Source organism: Lathyrus oleraceus, chromosome 5, assembly GCF_024323335.1.
Source record: "Lathyrus oleraceus cultivar Zhongwan6 chromosome 5, CAAS_Psat_ZW6_1.0, whole genome shotgun sequence".
In the NCBI taxonomy this organism is placed as follows: domain Eukaryota; kingdom Viridiplantae; phylum Streptophyta; class Magnoliopsida; order Fabales; family Fabaceae; genus Lathyrus; species Lathyrus oleraceus.
The window spans coordinates 47,675,802-47,690,510 of NC_066583.1; the positions used below are offsets into that span (position 1 = coordinate 47,675,802).

Genomic DNA, 14,709 nt, shown 5'->3' on the forward strand with positions numbered 1-14,709 from the left:
GGTTAACTCTCAAGAATCCGAATGGTTCTAAAGGTACTACTTCTAAAAATTAAGGTTCTGAAAAAAACCTTATCCTTCAAGGAAAAGAAGTTTCTGAAGAAAGGTCTTATAAAGTAAAAGATTCTGAAGTAAAGCCTATCAAAATGATGATGTTATCAACCAGTGCTCTGGATAACATCAACTAACTTATGAAGATAAACCAGTTTCTAACTAAATATTGATTCTGACTCTTCAAAAGGTAAATCAGGAAAATGTTCTTTCATTCTGAGTTTATCTTTATAGGACTATATATCTCAGGGGGAGCTTTGTGCTTCTATAAGATGTATTCTTATGTCATTACCCTGTACAAAATTGTTCATTGAAATACATGTTTTGTCATCATCAAAAAGGGGGAGATTGTTAGAACAAGATTTTGTTATGCATCTATACCTTGAGTTTTGATGATAACAATGTTGTATTTGTGTGAGAAAAATTTTGGTACCTTAACGGTTTGTTATTGTATAGATTTACAACCAGTTCTGATTATGATCATATGATATGCAACATCATCAGTTTCTGAAATTTGCGTTTCAAATCCGCTTATGCGCTGCAATTAGAAGTTCTGAAAGACGTCAATATTGTCGCTGCAATGTTCTTTCTACTTCTGTGTTATTTCACCTATCAGAAGCTTATGAGGAGACTCTATATTGCTGCTGCAATGTTCTCTCAGCTCTTGCTTCTGGACGTGACTCTGATCACCAAACTTCTGAAGAATGGCAAGCTTCTGAAGTTGTGTTATGTATCTGAAGACTCTGATGATCTCAAGATAGACGATTGAAGTTATCAAGGTTCTGACTGAGGATTCTGAAGACTCTGAAGATTATGAAGATACTGAAGAACTCAAGTCAGACTACTGACGCTGTCAAGGTTCAGAAGTTTCTGAATCTAGCTCTCTACTTCTTCACTTCATGCTTCAATCATCTTTTATTAGAAGCCAATAAATTTGAAGATAAGATCAAATGGGAACATGATCAAATAATACATAGTACAAATCTAACAACCTTTCCACTACCTGATTTTGTGGGCAATGATTGTACTATTCATCCCACCTATCACTGAATTTATGGGTGAAAGGACAGTACGTGGTATCATTCCTTTCTCATCCAACAGTGGACAACCTCTCAAGGAGCTTTCCCCATTTTGCCCTCCACCTGTCACATGCTTCTCTATATAAGCATGCATTTGAGACTTGAAGAAAACGTTGATTTGCACAAGTATTTTGACAAGCTATTTTTCTTTGTGAAAAACTATCATCTTTTGTATACATTGTTCTTTAAGTATTTGTTATTCATTTGTGTAAAATCTGTTTGTGTAGAAGCATCTCCTTAAGGAGGTTATCCTTGAGAAGACAAAGAAAGTTGTTCTTTGTGAGTCCTTAAGGAGACTAAGGTTTAGCTGGATCCTTGAGAAGACAAAGAAGGTTATTCTTTGTGTTTATTGTAATCTGTTGATTATAGTGGGTTAAGTCCTTGTGTATAAGGCAAAATCTCCTTGGCGGGTGGACTGGATTAGCTTTGAGTTCAAGAGAACCAGGATAAAAATCATTGTATTTTTATCTCTTTGTTATTAACTTGTTTGTGGTATTTTGTTTTTGAAAAAAAAAACTTTTGCTTGTAAAACCCAATTCAAACCCCCTTTCTTGTGTTTTTCACACCTTCAATACCTACAGAAGATTTTCGACAAATTTGGTATGTCAAATTCAAAGCCTATTGTGACTCTGAAAAACCCTCAATTCAAGATGAATAACATCCCATATGCTAATATAATAGGTTCTTTGATGTATGTTATGGTTTGTACTAGACCCGACATAACATATGCAGTAAGTCTTGTAAGCAGGTACATGGAGAATCCTGGAAAGGCTCATTGGCAAGCATTTAAGTGGATTCTAAGGTACATAAATGAGTCTCTGAACAGAGTCCTGATTTATGGTGGAGCATGTGGTGAAAATAGTAAAGCAGAAATCGAAGGGTATGACAACTCTAATTATGCAAGTTGTATGGATTCCAGAAAATCTATTTTTGGATATGTGTTCACTATGTTTGGCACAACAATCAGTTGGAAAGCAACACTTTAGAAGGTTGTTGCCTTATCAACATCTGAAGTGGAATATATCGCCCTCACTAAAGCTGTGGAAGAAGCATTGTGGCTTGAAGATTTTGCTAAGAAGTTGAAACTTCAAGGTCGACTTATCACTGTTAAATGTGATAGTCAAAGTGTTATACACCTGTCGAAAATTCAGCATATCATGAGCAAACCAAGCACATCAATGTGAGGTTGCATTTCATCAGAGGGGTAATCGAGCATGGAAAAGTCCAAGTGCTGAAGGTTTCGACAAATCATAATGTTGCTGATATGATCACCAAGACATTACCAAGTTGCTGATATGATCACCAAGACATTACCAAGTTGCAAGTTTTTCCACTGTATGCAGCTGCATGAAGAAAGCTAATGTGTTCCCGTGATGTTATAAAGTTTATTCCAAGATGAAGATTTGTGAGATATTGGATTGAATTCTAGTATGGTCGAAGGGTAGCTTCTTGCTTTGACAATCCGACAAGATCATTAGCATGTTGTCAAAGTCTGTTCACATGTTGTAGTCGAAATATGCTAGGAGTGTTAGCATGTCGAATTGGGCATGTTTGTTATGCTCAATTATTTAAATTAGCTTGTTCTCTAAGTTAACTTGTGTAATGGACATGTGTGTAAAAGCCAATTAGTTTAACGTGTTAATTTTCTTATAAATAGCATATTAGTTTCTCATCATTGTATAACGCAAATCCTAATTAGGATGAGAGGAGTTATTTTCTATTTTGTAACACTTGTAATCTTGTTTTTTTTACGAAGGTGACATTGTTTAGTTCGCTCAAAAACATTAGATTTGTATGAGAAATCGTTCCTCAATTGGATCCCATTTTCCTCTCCTACAATAATTTTATAAAGTTGTCATATTTACTCATTTAATCATTAAATTTTATTTTGAGAAGAAGAGAGTATTTTTTCTAATAAATGTGATGAAGGTAAAATGCTATAATATACTAATTAGTAGAACACTAATAACCCCACTTTGTGATATGGTAATTGGTAACTACCAAACCATATAGCGACATGTGAACAAATGTGGCAGGCAATCACAATGTGGTAGCCACAAATAAAAGCCCAACAAGGATTAGATTATGGAAAAAGAAAGTAACAAGGTTGGTCTCTTACCAGTTCAACAAGATTCTTCAAAACATTCTTTCACATGACTTTAGTTATTACTTACTCTCTTGTTTCTTCCTTTGCCCATGTTACCTAAATACTCACCTTTACTCCACCTTTAAACCATCCCTTCCATTACCAAATACACTTCTAAGTTTAACTTCCATCAAGACTCTTGCTTCTCCTTCTTCCTAACTACCTCATGCTTCTCTTCTCAAACCACCTAACTTCCACCACCTTCATCACCAATCACAAATACTTTTTATAATTCAGAAATACTATATATTCAATTCAACTGTAGAGAATAATCTCTGGAGTTAGAGAAAATTACAATAAACAACAAGAAGATCACATTTCTAGAATTGAATTAACCACTCATGGTTTAAAGGTATGTTTTTGGGTCTGATTATAAATTATTATTATCTTTGTCTTAACTTTCAATTTTTTAAAAAAGAAATAGGCAAAGTGATATAATATTATTGGTAATTATTTATAGTAAAAAAAAATGTACTTTTAATTAACAATTAGATTTTTTATAAAATTAACAATTCATATTTTATATTTTCTTTTACAGAAACATTTTATATTATATAATTTCTGAAAAGTGTATTACATGCTAAAATATGACCGAGTGCAAAGAATCATGAACATTTATAGTAAAAAAAGAATAAGATCAACTTTTCTTAGGTATCAAATTAAAATAATGACTATGATGTTTTCTTTCTATAAAAATGCAAATAAAATCCGTAAATATAATAATTGAATATGCAATAACAAAATAAATAAAAACTTTCTATAAATTTAATCTTAAATCAAACTTCATCCTCCTAGAACAACACAGTTTTGCTTTTGCAGAAAGTGAAGAGATTGAGGTTGAACAGAGAACAATGAACTTCAACAATTTTTTCTTGTTCTTCCTGTTGCAATTCATCTTAATTCTTGGTTGCAGTAGTTCAGGTTTCACAACTTCATATTATTATTATTATTTATTTATTGTGTATTTTACCTTTCATTATTTTATGTTTTTTTAATCTACATTATAAAAATTAATATTATATGAATAAATTAACAATATAGTATTTAATCTCAGGAGTGCGATTGGATATTCAAGAAAAACATGTAATATATTTCTGCAATAGCTTCTTCTCCGTAAACTTTTTTTTATTGTTAAATTTTTTAGGATAATATGTATGGGGCAATGAACAATTCCTAATTAATTTAATTATTTAATTTTTTTTTGGTTCTGATTAGGTGATAATTGATAATGGCATAGTACAAGTTAATATATCAAATCCAGAAGGACATATCATTGGAATTCAATATAATGGAATTGATAATTTGCTTGAAGTTCAAAATAAAGAATCTGACAGAGGGTACACCAATTTAATTTCAAATATTATTATTATTATTATTATTATTATTATTATTATTATTATTATTATTATTATTATTATTATTATTATTATTATTATTATTATTAATTTGGTAGGTACTGGGATATTGTATGGGAGCAAGATGAGGAAAAAAGAACTGAAAAAGGAACAAAGAAAAAGGGAACATTGGACAGGTATATGATTCACGGACTTTGTCTTATATATAAATTTATATTAATTAATTAATGTAATATTATATTTAAAAAAATTGAATTTGATTAATTTTTTAAAGGATGGAAACAAATAATTTGACGGTGATAGTGGAAAATGAAGAACAAGTAGAGTTATCTTTCACTAGAATATGGAATTTCTCTCTTGAGGGAAAGTTTGCACCACTCAATTTTGATAAAAGGTTCTTCAATATCTCTTTATTATTTTTTTAATTAAAGTTAAAATTTAAATTGTGAAGTAAATAATATTAATAATTATTATCATTATGATGATTATGAACATGTAGGTTTATAATGCTTCGTGATTCTTCTGGCTTTTATACATATGCAATTTATGAGCATTTGAAGGAATGGCCAGCTTTTGATCTTGATAATACTAGGGTTGCGTTTAAGCCTAGAAAAGATAAGTAAGAATTTATTTTTATTTTTATCTTGAAGAAATTAAAATAACTTGCATTTAAAATTTATTGTTGTAATGTCTTTTTAATAAATTTGAAAGGTTCAATTATATGGTTATAGCGGACAACAGACAAAGATTTATGCCTCGGTCAGATGATCGATTACCAGAAAGAGGCGAAGTTCTAGCTTATCCAGAGGCTGTCCGTCTTGTCAATCCAGTGGAACCGGAGTTTAAAGGAGAGGTATCTTATGAATTTAAATTTTTTTGAATTATGTTTGAACTTATGACATCTCGTTAAAATAGAGATGTAATTATTTCAGGTCGATGATAAATATGAGTACTCAATTGAGAGTAGAAAAAACCAAGTTCATGGATGGATTTCCATTAATTCGTCATCGGAATCGGAATCGGAATCAAAATCAACTGGATTCTGGATAATTACTCCTAGCAATGAATTCAGATCTGCTGGACCCTTAAAGCAATACCTTGCTTCCCACGTTGGGCCTACTTCACTATCTGTGAGTTAGATAGTGTTTCTTCATCAATTTTTTTTTAATAATTATTTTCTATAATTCTTATTTATTTGGAAAATCACATGAATCAGGTATTTCATAGTACACATTATTCAGGAGCAGATTTGATCATGAAATTTGGAGTAAACGAGGCATGGAAGAAAGTTTTTGGGCCTATATTTATATATCTTAACTCCAACTCTGATGGTTTTAGCCCAATCAATCTCTGGGAGGATGCCAAACACCAGGTTATACCGAAATTATTGTTAACGTCGATGTATCAGTGTCGTGGTTGATATTTGTGGCCGTGATTTAAGGGTTTTATTAAAAAAATTTATAAAATATTGTAGATGGTGAATGAAGTCGAAAGGTGGCCCTATACATTTCCTGCTTCAAAGGACTTTCTCTCATCTGATCAAAGAGGTAAAGTTGAAGGTAGATTGCTTGTTCGAGATAGGTATGTATCATATAGCTAAGGACTATCACTAAAATATACCAATGGTTAAAATCATGTCAATAATGTCAAGAATTTGATATACCTAACTAGTTTCATCTATAAATACCACGACTGACCGATAGTAAGGAACGGTGAATAGGTTTATCAGTGATACATTTGTTCCTGTCAAAGGCGCTTACCTGGGATTAGCACACCCGGGAGATGTTGGCTCATGGCAAAGAGAATGCAAGGTAACACAAACGAGAAAAATAATTGATCCGATTTTACTTATATTTTGTTCGAAAAACTTCAAATAATATTTAGTATGTATTATTATTTTTTAATAGGGTTATCAATTCTGGACTATTACTGATGATAAAGGCTATTTCTCAATTATTAACATACTTCCTGGTGACTATAATCTGTATTCTTGGGTTAATGGATTCATTGGTGATTATCAATATAACAAAGTCATTAACATAACCTCAGGTAATAATAATTTATGAAGTTTATTCAAAAAAGTTTCTAAATGATATAATATTGTTATTATAAACTCACCATGAGACATGAGACATGAGACAAATGTGTAACATAGGTAGTGAAATTAAAGTGGGTGAGCTTGTTTATGAGCCACCAAGAGATGGCCCTACATTGTGGGAGATAGGTATCCCCGATCGCTCGGCCGCCGAGTTTTATGTTCCCGATCCGAATCCTTTATACGTGAACAAACTTTACCTCAACCATTCTGACAGGTACCATAGTCCTAAAATTGTTCAACCTATTTTTTTTTCAAAATCGAACTGATTCAATAAAAAAAACGTCACTTCTATAGTTGGTTTGATTTCAGTTATATCTTAGACCGACCGAAACGAAGCAAAAACTTTATGAGCTTAACATATAACTTACAGGTATAGGCAATATGGTTTATGGGAGAGATATGCTGAATTATATCCAAAAGAAGATCTAGTTTACAATGTTGGCACTAGTGATTACAAAAAAGATTGGTATTTTGCTCAGAATACAAGGTTGGTAGTCTCACAATTCATAAGATTAATCTATATAGTTACGCGTTGAATATAACAATTTAAAATAGTCTCTTTTAACTCCGTCTATTGATTTTTATAGGAAGAAAGACAACAACACTTACGAAGGAACAACATGGCAAATTAATTTCAATCTCGATCGTGTGAATACCAATGGTACCTACAAATTGCGACTAGCTCTGGCATCTGTTCATTTTGCGGAGTTACAGGTTCGCATAAACAATGCAGATGCAAATCCACCTTTGTTTAGAACTGAAATTATTGGAAAGGATAATACTATAGCAAGACATGGAATTCATGGAATGTACAGGTTATACAATGTTGATGTTCAAGGCAGTCTTCTTGTGAATGGAAACAATACCATCTTTCTAACACAAGCTGCCAGCAATGGTCCTTTTGTAGGAATTTTGTATGATTATATTCGTTTAGAAGGACCCTCTCAAGTACATTTTTATGATTAGAATTAGATATTCTTTTGAAAAATATCATAGTTTCATTTAAGTTCAACAATGGAAAAATAAATTATTGTGTAGCATATTGATATTAAAGATAGATCAAATTAGAAAACCTTCTAAAAGTTCTTCAGATTTTGCTATTACTAAATGTATATACTATAATTAAAGTTAAGAATTTACTCTTATATTCGTTAAATTTATATTGAGTTTATGTCTTTGGTTAAATTGACTTAGATCTCTTTTACAATTTACAATTGGTTTAGATTAACAATTCTCTAATACTATTTTAAATGGACTTTAATTTCACTCTAAACTAACTAATTCAAACGTTGAGATTCTTTAAGCACATTTATTTTACTCAATGGATATGATAATGATTGTGGGCTTCGACCTTAGTTTTTGTATGCTATATATTTTTAATGATTTATTTTATACAGTTGTGTGTTGGTAGAGATAACTTTTGTGAAATTTAGTGCTTGGATGTGTGATTGTGGATCTGTGTTTTGGAATGTGATGTATCAAAAAAAAATTATGATGTGTAGGACTAATAGATGAATTGTAATTTATCATATGAGAATTTCCTTTTAAGAAAGTAAACTTTAGATTTTGAATTTGTGAGTATATGATTATTCGGTAAAAAAAATATATTATTGGCTAGATAATGACCTTTGTAGATAAATTGATTTGAGTTCTAAGTTGTAAAATTGTGATATAATGAGTTTGGCAATGCTTAGTAAATGTAGGATAAAAATATGGTTTGGGATTTTGGTTTAGGATTTTATGTTTAAATGATGTTGTTGTTGAAAATCCCCTAAAATCTATGGAGAATTTTAGTCAATCTTGATGAACAAGATTATTATTACCCACACAAATAGCAATGAAAAGAAAGGAACAATGGAGAAAGAGAGAATGTATATAACGATGAAGGAGAAGAGAAATAAGATTTTGCAGAGTTTCTGTCTGCCCACAAACTGTGGAAAACTTGTTATTCACTTTGCAACTGCAAAATACTATGAATACAATGTTATGAATACTCTATTCACTTCTGTTACAAAATAAGGGTTACTCCTTCTATTTATAGATTTGGGTTAACTTGGACCTCAAGTCAAAGTCCAAAACTATATATGCCCAAAATAGCTAAAACTACTAAAATAGGCATAAGTCGAAATCCTGTGTAAAGGAACATGTTTTGACACTTCGACACACTAACACAACTCAAACACACTAGATGGTTCGGCACTTCCTTACTATGTCGAGCAACCTGCTTCGACACAAGGAATTACAATTCAACATATCACCTAATTCATTGTGTCTAAGCTATCTATATTCATCATAGCTCTTAGTTTTCTGAACACTTTGACATGCATACCTTCTTTGATGCATCATCAAACCTCTACCACTCTTGTAGAATTCGATGTCAAGGAAATATGAAATGTCACCCAAATCTGACATTTCGAATTCCTTGTCACTTTTGAAGTCTTCGATCTTTTTCTTACAGCTACCTGTTATCAACAAGTCATCGACATAGAGACATAGCATAAGCAATTCATTCATGCTTCTTCTTACGTATACTCCATGTTCACTTGTTCACTTCACAAATTCCTTCTCCCTTAGAAAGTCATCTATCTTCTTGTTCCAAACTCTTGGAGCTTGTTTAAGTCTGTACAGGGCTTTATGCAGCCTGTACACCTTTCTTTCTTCGCCATGTTTCACAAACCCAGCTGGTTGTGCAACATAAACTTCTTCTTCTAAGGGGCCATTAAGGAATGCATATTTCAAATCCTTCTGACACATTTACCAGTTGTTCATGTTTGCTAGACCAACAATCAATCTGATTGTTTCGATCCTAGCAACAGATGCAAAAACTTCATCAAAGTCGATTCCTTCTTTTTAAAGAAATCCTTTTGCCACAAGCCTCGCCTTGTGTCGAGTTACTTCTCCTCTGGGATTCAACTTCATCTTGTATACCCACTTCACATTGATTGTCTTCTTGTCTTGGGTTAATTCAACAAGTGACCAAGTGTTGTTGACTTCGATTAACTTCAGCTTTTCATCCATTGCTTTCATCCACTTCGAATCTTTCAATGCCTCAGTTGCCTTGACAGGTTTGACATCTGCGTAGAAAGCATAATATATCAGCTCACCTTCTTCATTTACATTATCATCTAATGTAATCACACATTCTTGCAACCTTGCAGGCATGTGTCTTGTTCTTTGAGGTCTGCTTGTACTTGCTTCACCTCTGACTTATTCCTGTCGAACTTCTCTTTCGACTTCAGTAGCTAGTTCATCACAAAAGATTCTCATTGAATATTTCTTGACATTCTCAGTCCAATCCCACTCCTTAAGCTCATCTATGATCACGTCTCTGCTGATCACTAGTTGCTTATTCTCTGGGTCGAATAACTTGTATCCTCCAGTCGAATGATATCCTATCAAGATCATCTGACTCGACTTGTCATCAAGTTTTCTTCTCAACTGATCTGGCACACGTCTATGTGCTATAGATCCAAACACCCTCAGATGACTCAAGCTAGGCTTGACACCAGACCAACATTCTTCTGGCGTGATTCCTTCTAGCTTCTTCGTCGGACATCTGTTCAGGATATATGTCGCAATCGACACAGCTTCTCCCCGTAATTCTTTGGGTAGATGCTTGTCTTTCAACATACTTTTAACCATATTCATAATGTTTCTATTCTTCCTTTCTGCGACTCCATTCTGCTGTGGAGTGTAGGGTGGCACCACCTCATGCACAATCCCTTCTTCCACACATAATGCATCGAAGTCTTTCGACACATATTCTCCACCACCATCAGTTCTAAAAATATTTATCTTTCGACCGCTCTGATTTAAACTTGGCAAATACCTCGATCACTTCACTTTTCTTCTGGATCAGGTAAGACCACGGTTTTCGACTGAAATCATTTATGAATGTAACGAAGTATTTGTTACCTCCAATCGAATCCACCTGGAGAGGGCCACATACATCAGAGTATATGACTTCAAGAATTGCCTTCGACCTGCTTCCTGCATCCTTACTGAAGTTGTTCTTATGATGCTTCGCTTGCACACATTCTTCACAGACTTCGTTTGGAATGTCGATTTCTGGTAATCCTGAAACCATATTTCTTATCTTCAAATCTCTGATGTCTTTGAAATTGAGATGGCCAAGTCTGTAATGCCATATCCATTCATCTCTGTTGGCTGCTGTTGCAAGGCACTTATGCTCCATCACATTTAGTTCAATCTTGAAGGTTTTATTTTGATACATTGGAGCCTTCAAGATCAACATTCCATTTGAGTCGAGAACTCTCATCATCTTGTCTTTGATCGATACCTTGTATTTCTTTTTGACCAACTACCCTATGTTGAGCAAATTACTCTTCATGTTTGGTATGTATAACACATTTGAAATTATCGACCTCTTGTCATCTTTCCTCATAATCAAAACATCACCAACACCTTCAGTTGCTAGAGTGTTGTCATTTGCAAATTTCACCATGTTCTTCATTGAGGGTTTTTTATCACACTGAATTACACCGTGTTTTTGACTCGGACTTCACATGTTTATTAGGACTTTATTATCATTTTGTTTGTATTATGCTCTCTTTTATGTTGTTTTCAGATATTTAGCTCTTTCGGACCCTTTTAGATGAAACGAAGCAAAAAGACCTAAAATTAGGGGGTTTTGGCGAATATTGTACACATGGCGTTGCACATGGCGGCCGCTATAGGGGAAGCCATGACTCATCAGCCCTCAACCAGGAGGTAACCGCCATGTTCCCATGATCTTTACCATTTACACACATGGAGGGCACCATGAGGGGATGGCGGGCGCCACCTTTGGAAATCACGTTCCCACTAATGAGAAGTTGGAGGGCACCATGGTCTTTGCAAGCTGCTGAAATCCTCTATAAATAGTTCGTTCCATTTCATTTTCTAATCATCCAACTTAGTTTACAACACTAAGCCTATATTTATCATTTGTAAAAGCGGTAATCCGTCACATCAGGGGGTTATCGCACCTTAGTAAGATTGAGTTGGGTCACTTCGAGTTGCTGTCGTCTTTATCTTCAGGAGTTGGAGGTTTATTTTTGTACCAGATTTAAAGCCCTCCGTTTAGAGTAGGTTCTTATTTTATCGTGTTTTTATTTATTTTCCGTTTCGCTTTACTTTATTTATTTTCCGCACTCACTCTACTTTATTTACTTTCCGCACTCGCTTTACTTTATTTATTTTCCGCACTCGCTTTACTTTATTTATTTTCCGCACCCACTTTACTTTATTTACTTTCCGCACTCGCTTTACTTTATTTATTTTCCGCACTCACTTTACTTTATTTTACGCACTTTACTCGCTCTTTACGCCTCACATTCTAAAACAAACTTTTCATCATGATCAATACCGTTGTGTTTGTTTGTGTTACCATGTTTGGCTAAATCTTTTAAAGGTTAGAATGTAAGGATCGCGGTTAAAGTAATGTTTCACATATTGAATCTGTAGAAATACTTTAAAGGCTGTTTTGATTTTTAACTTGAGTTTTCTAAAACAAACTTGGTTAGTTTTAATTATTCAAGGAGTGCGAAAGCACCCTGGCTTAGTTAACTAGGAATTTTTATCACTTTAAGGAAAAACTATTTTTGAAACTATTTTTGGACACGTTGATAGATCTAAAATTAGGAAACTCCTCGGGTAAAACTTTCCAAATCAAAATCACTTTTCAACTAAGTTTATGAGTCTTATTTCTTAAAAATAAGTTTACTACTTTAGCGTTATGCGCACCTTTTATAAGTGACAATAAAAGGCCTTAATTTAAGGGTAAACTCGGTTCTGAATACGCGAAAGCGACAGTTCATGTTAAATGGATTCTTTTCAAGAGTAGAAAATATTGCCTCATAAGTAGTTCTATTTAGACAATCGAAACATCACTTAAGTGACGTGAAATACATTCACCCTGTCTTTACCTGCATTTATTATTCACCGTTGTTTTGCAAACCAAAAATCTCTTTTATACCACCTTAGATAAACACCGTAACGATAGTAATCGATAGATTGACGATTTGGTCTCTGTGAGATCGATATCATTTTATATTACTTTGACGCAATTCGTGCACTTGCGAATTCACACGATCAAGTTTTTGGCGCCGTTGCCGGGGACCAACTTCGTCAAATTTCGTACCCTGTTGTTACACCGTTTAGACTAAGGCATTATTAGCCGGGAAATGCAAAGAACCCGTAGTACCGGAAATTTAGTAAATCCTTTAGCGGAACCCGAACGTTACACTCGTACACGCCTCTTACTCATCCGAATTAAGAAAGTTATGGCCGAGAATCGTGACCAGAGACCTCTTAAGGAATTTGCCCAACCCTCTGACGAGGAACCTAGTTCGAGTATAGTAAACCCCCTTATTCCTGCTAACAATTTTGAACTAAAACCGTCTTTGTTGCAATTAGTGCAATAGAACCAATACGCGGGTCTCGCTACTGAGAACCCAAATCAACATTTAAAAGTTTTTATCCAACTAGCCGACACCTTTAAATCTAACGGCACTTCACCCGATGTGATCCGTTTAAGATTATTTCCTTTCTCCCTCAGGGATAGAGCACGTTCATGGTTAGATTCACTTCCAGCTAACTCAATAACTACTTGGGAAGACCTTAGGAGAGTATTCCTTGCTAGATATTTCCCCCCTAGTAAGACTGTTGTTCTCCGAAACCAAATAACTAGATTTACTCAAAATCATGGAAAATCGCTTTTCGAAGCTTGGGAGAGATATAAAGAGCTATTAAGAGTCTGTCCACACCATGGCCTAGAACAATGGCTTATCGTTCATACCTTCTACAATGGACTCCATTATAACACCAAGATGAGCGTCGACGTTGCCGCAGGTGACGCTCTGATGAACAAACCTTATCCTGAAGCTTGTGACCTAATTGAGGATATGGCCCAAAACCATTACCAATGGGGAACTGAACGAGCATCAATAGAGAAAAAGGAGACCCAAGGTGGAATACATGAGGTAAGCTCTCTAGACATGATGCAGGCGAAAATGGACGCTTTAGCCCTTAGGATCGAACATATGTCTACAAACACTAACACCGCAGCGGTAGTCCACACAGAGTGCAAACTCTGTGGATCTAAAGGACACGAATCAGTGGAGTGTAACCTTTTGAACGACCTGAACACCGACCAAGTGAATTACGCCCACGGTAACCCATTTTCAAACACTTACAACCCTGGATGGAAGAATCATCCGAATTTTTCCTATAAAAACCAGAACCCTATCCAAAATCATGCACCTCATAGACCGCAAGGTTATCAAGCTCAAAAACCAAACCAACCTATGCAAGTTGTGCCCCAGAAGTCTAACCTTGAGAAGATCATGGAGAGCTTTATATTGGGCCAGACTCAGCAAAATAAAGAATTCCTAAACCAGAACATTCACGTAAACGAACTCATAATGCAATTAGGAACCAAGGTTGATCAAATAATCACTCACAACAAGATGCTTGAAACCCAGATCTCACAGGTAGCACAAAACCAAGCCCCACAAACTACACCTGGAGGCCAATTTCCTGGACAACCTCAACCAAACCCTCGAGGGCAAGCTAACGCTATCTCGTTACGAAGTGGGACCGCTTACGAAGGGCCTCATAACCCAGCGATGAGCGAGTCCAAAACTTCTAAAGAAAATATACCTACCAACCAAGAAGAGGAACCGGTAGAACCCGAGAAACAAACCGACCAAGAAGGAGAAGCCAAGGATAAAACTTACAAACCACCACCCCCGTACAAACCACCAATCCCATATCCGCAAAGACTTAAACAAACCAAAGTCAATAACCAATACCAAAAATTTATAAAAGTAATAGAGAAGCTTCATGTAGAGATTCCTTTTACCGAAGCCATCACCCAAATTCCGTCTTACGCCAAATTTCTCAAAGACATCTTACCAACAAGCGTAGGCTTGACGATCCAAAACCCTTGGAATGCAACTTTATTTCCGAGGATAAACTCGC

The 14,709-nt window shown here is 34.7% G+C and overlaps 1 protein-coding gene and 1 non-coding gene across 3 annotated transcripts; one reads left to right on the top strand and one right to left on the bottom strand.

Moving 5' to 3' along the window:
- The first annotated feature begins 3,210 nt into the window (after nucleotides 1-3,210).
- On the top strand, nucleotides 3,211-7,882 carry LOC127085288 (probable rhamnogalacturonate lyase B). Of its 2 annotated transcripts, XM_051025815.1 has the most exons (16): nucleotides 3,211-3,625; nucleotides 4,093-4,194; nucleotides 4,328-4,356; nucleotides 4,489-4,610; nucleotides 4,727-4,804; nucleotides 4,903-5,022; nucleotides 5,128-5,247; nucleotides 5,340-5,481; nucleotides 5,561-5,758; nucleotides 5,845-6,000; nucleotides 6,103-6,209; nucleotides 6,349-6,439; nucleotides 6,536-6,677; nucleotides 6,784-6,940; nucleotides 7,097-7,213; nucleotides 7,314-7,882. In XM_051025815.1, exons 2-16 carry the CDS (start codon nucleotides 4,125-4,127, stop codon nucleotides 7,690-7,692), a joined length of 2,028 nt encoding a protein of 675 aa, XP_050881772.1. In that variant the 5' UTR covers nucleotides 3,211-3,625; nucleotides 4,093-4,124; the 3' UTR covers nucleotides 7,693-7,882. The 2 variants fall into 2 exon arrangements, with proteins under 2 accessions (XP_050881772.1, XP_050881773.1); XM_051025816.1 differs by lacking the exons at nucleotides 4,093-4,194; nucleotides 4,328-4,356 and having other exon boundaries at nucleotides 3,212-3,625.
- A 5,512-nt stretch (nucleotides 7,883-13,394) lies between these two features.
- On the bottom strand, nucleotides 13,395-13,501 carry LOC127090202 (small nucleolar RNA R71). Its single transcript, XR_007791730.1, has one exon. It is a non-coding gene; the product is annotated as a small nucleolar RNA R71 (small nucleolar RNA).
- Nucleotides 13,502-14,709: the final 1,208 nt, after the last annotated feature.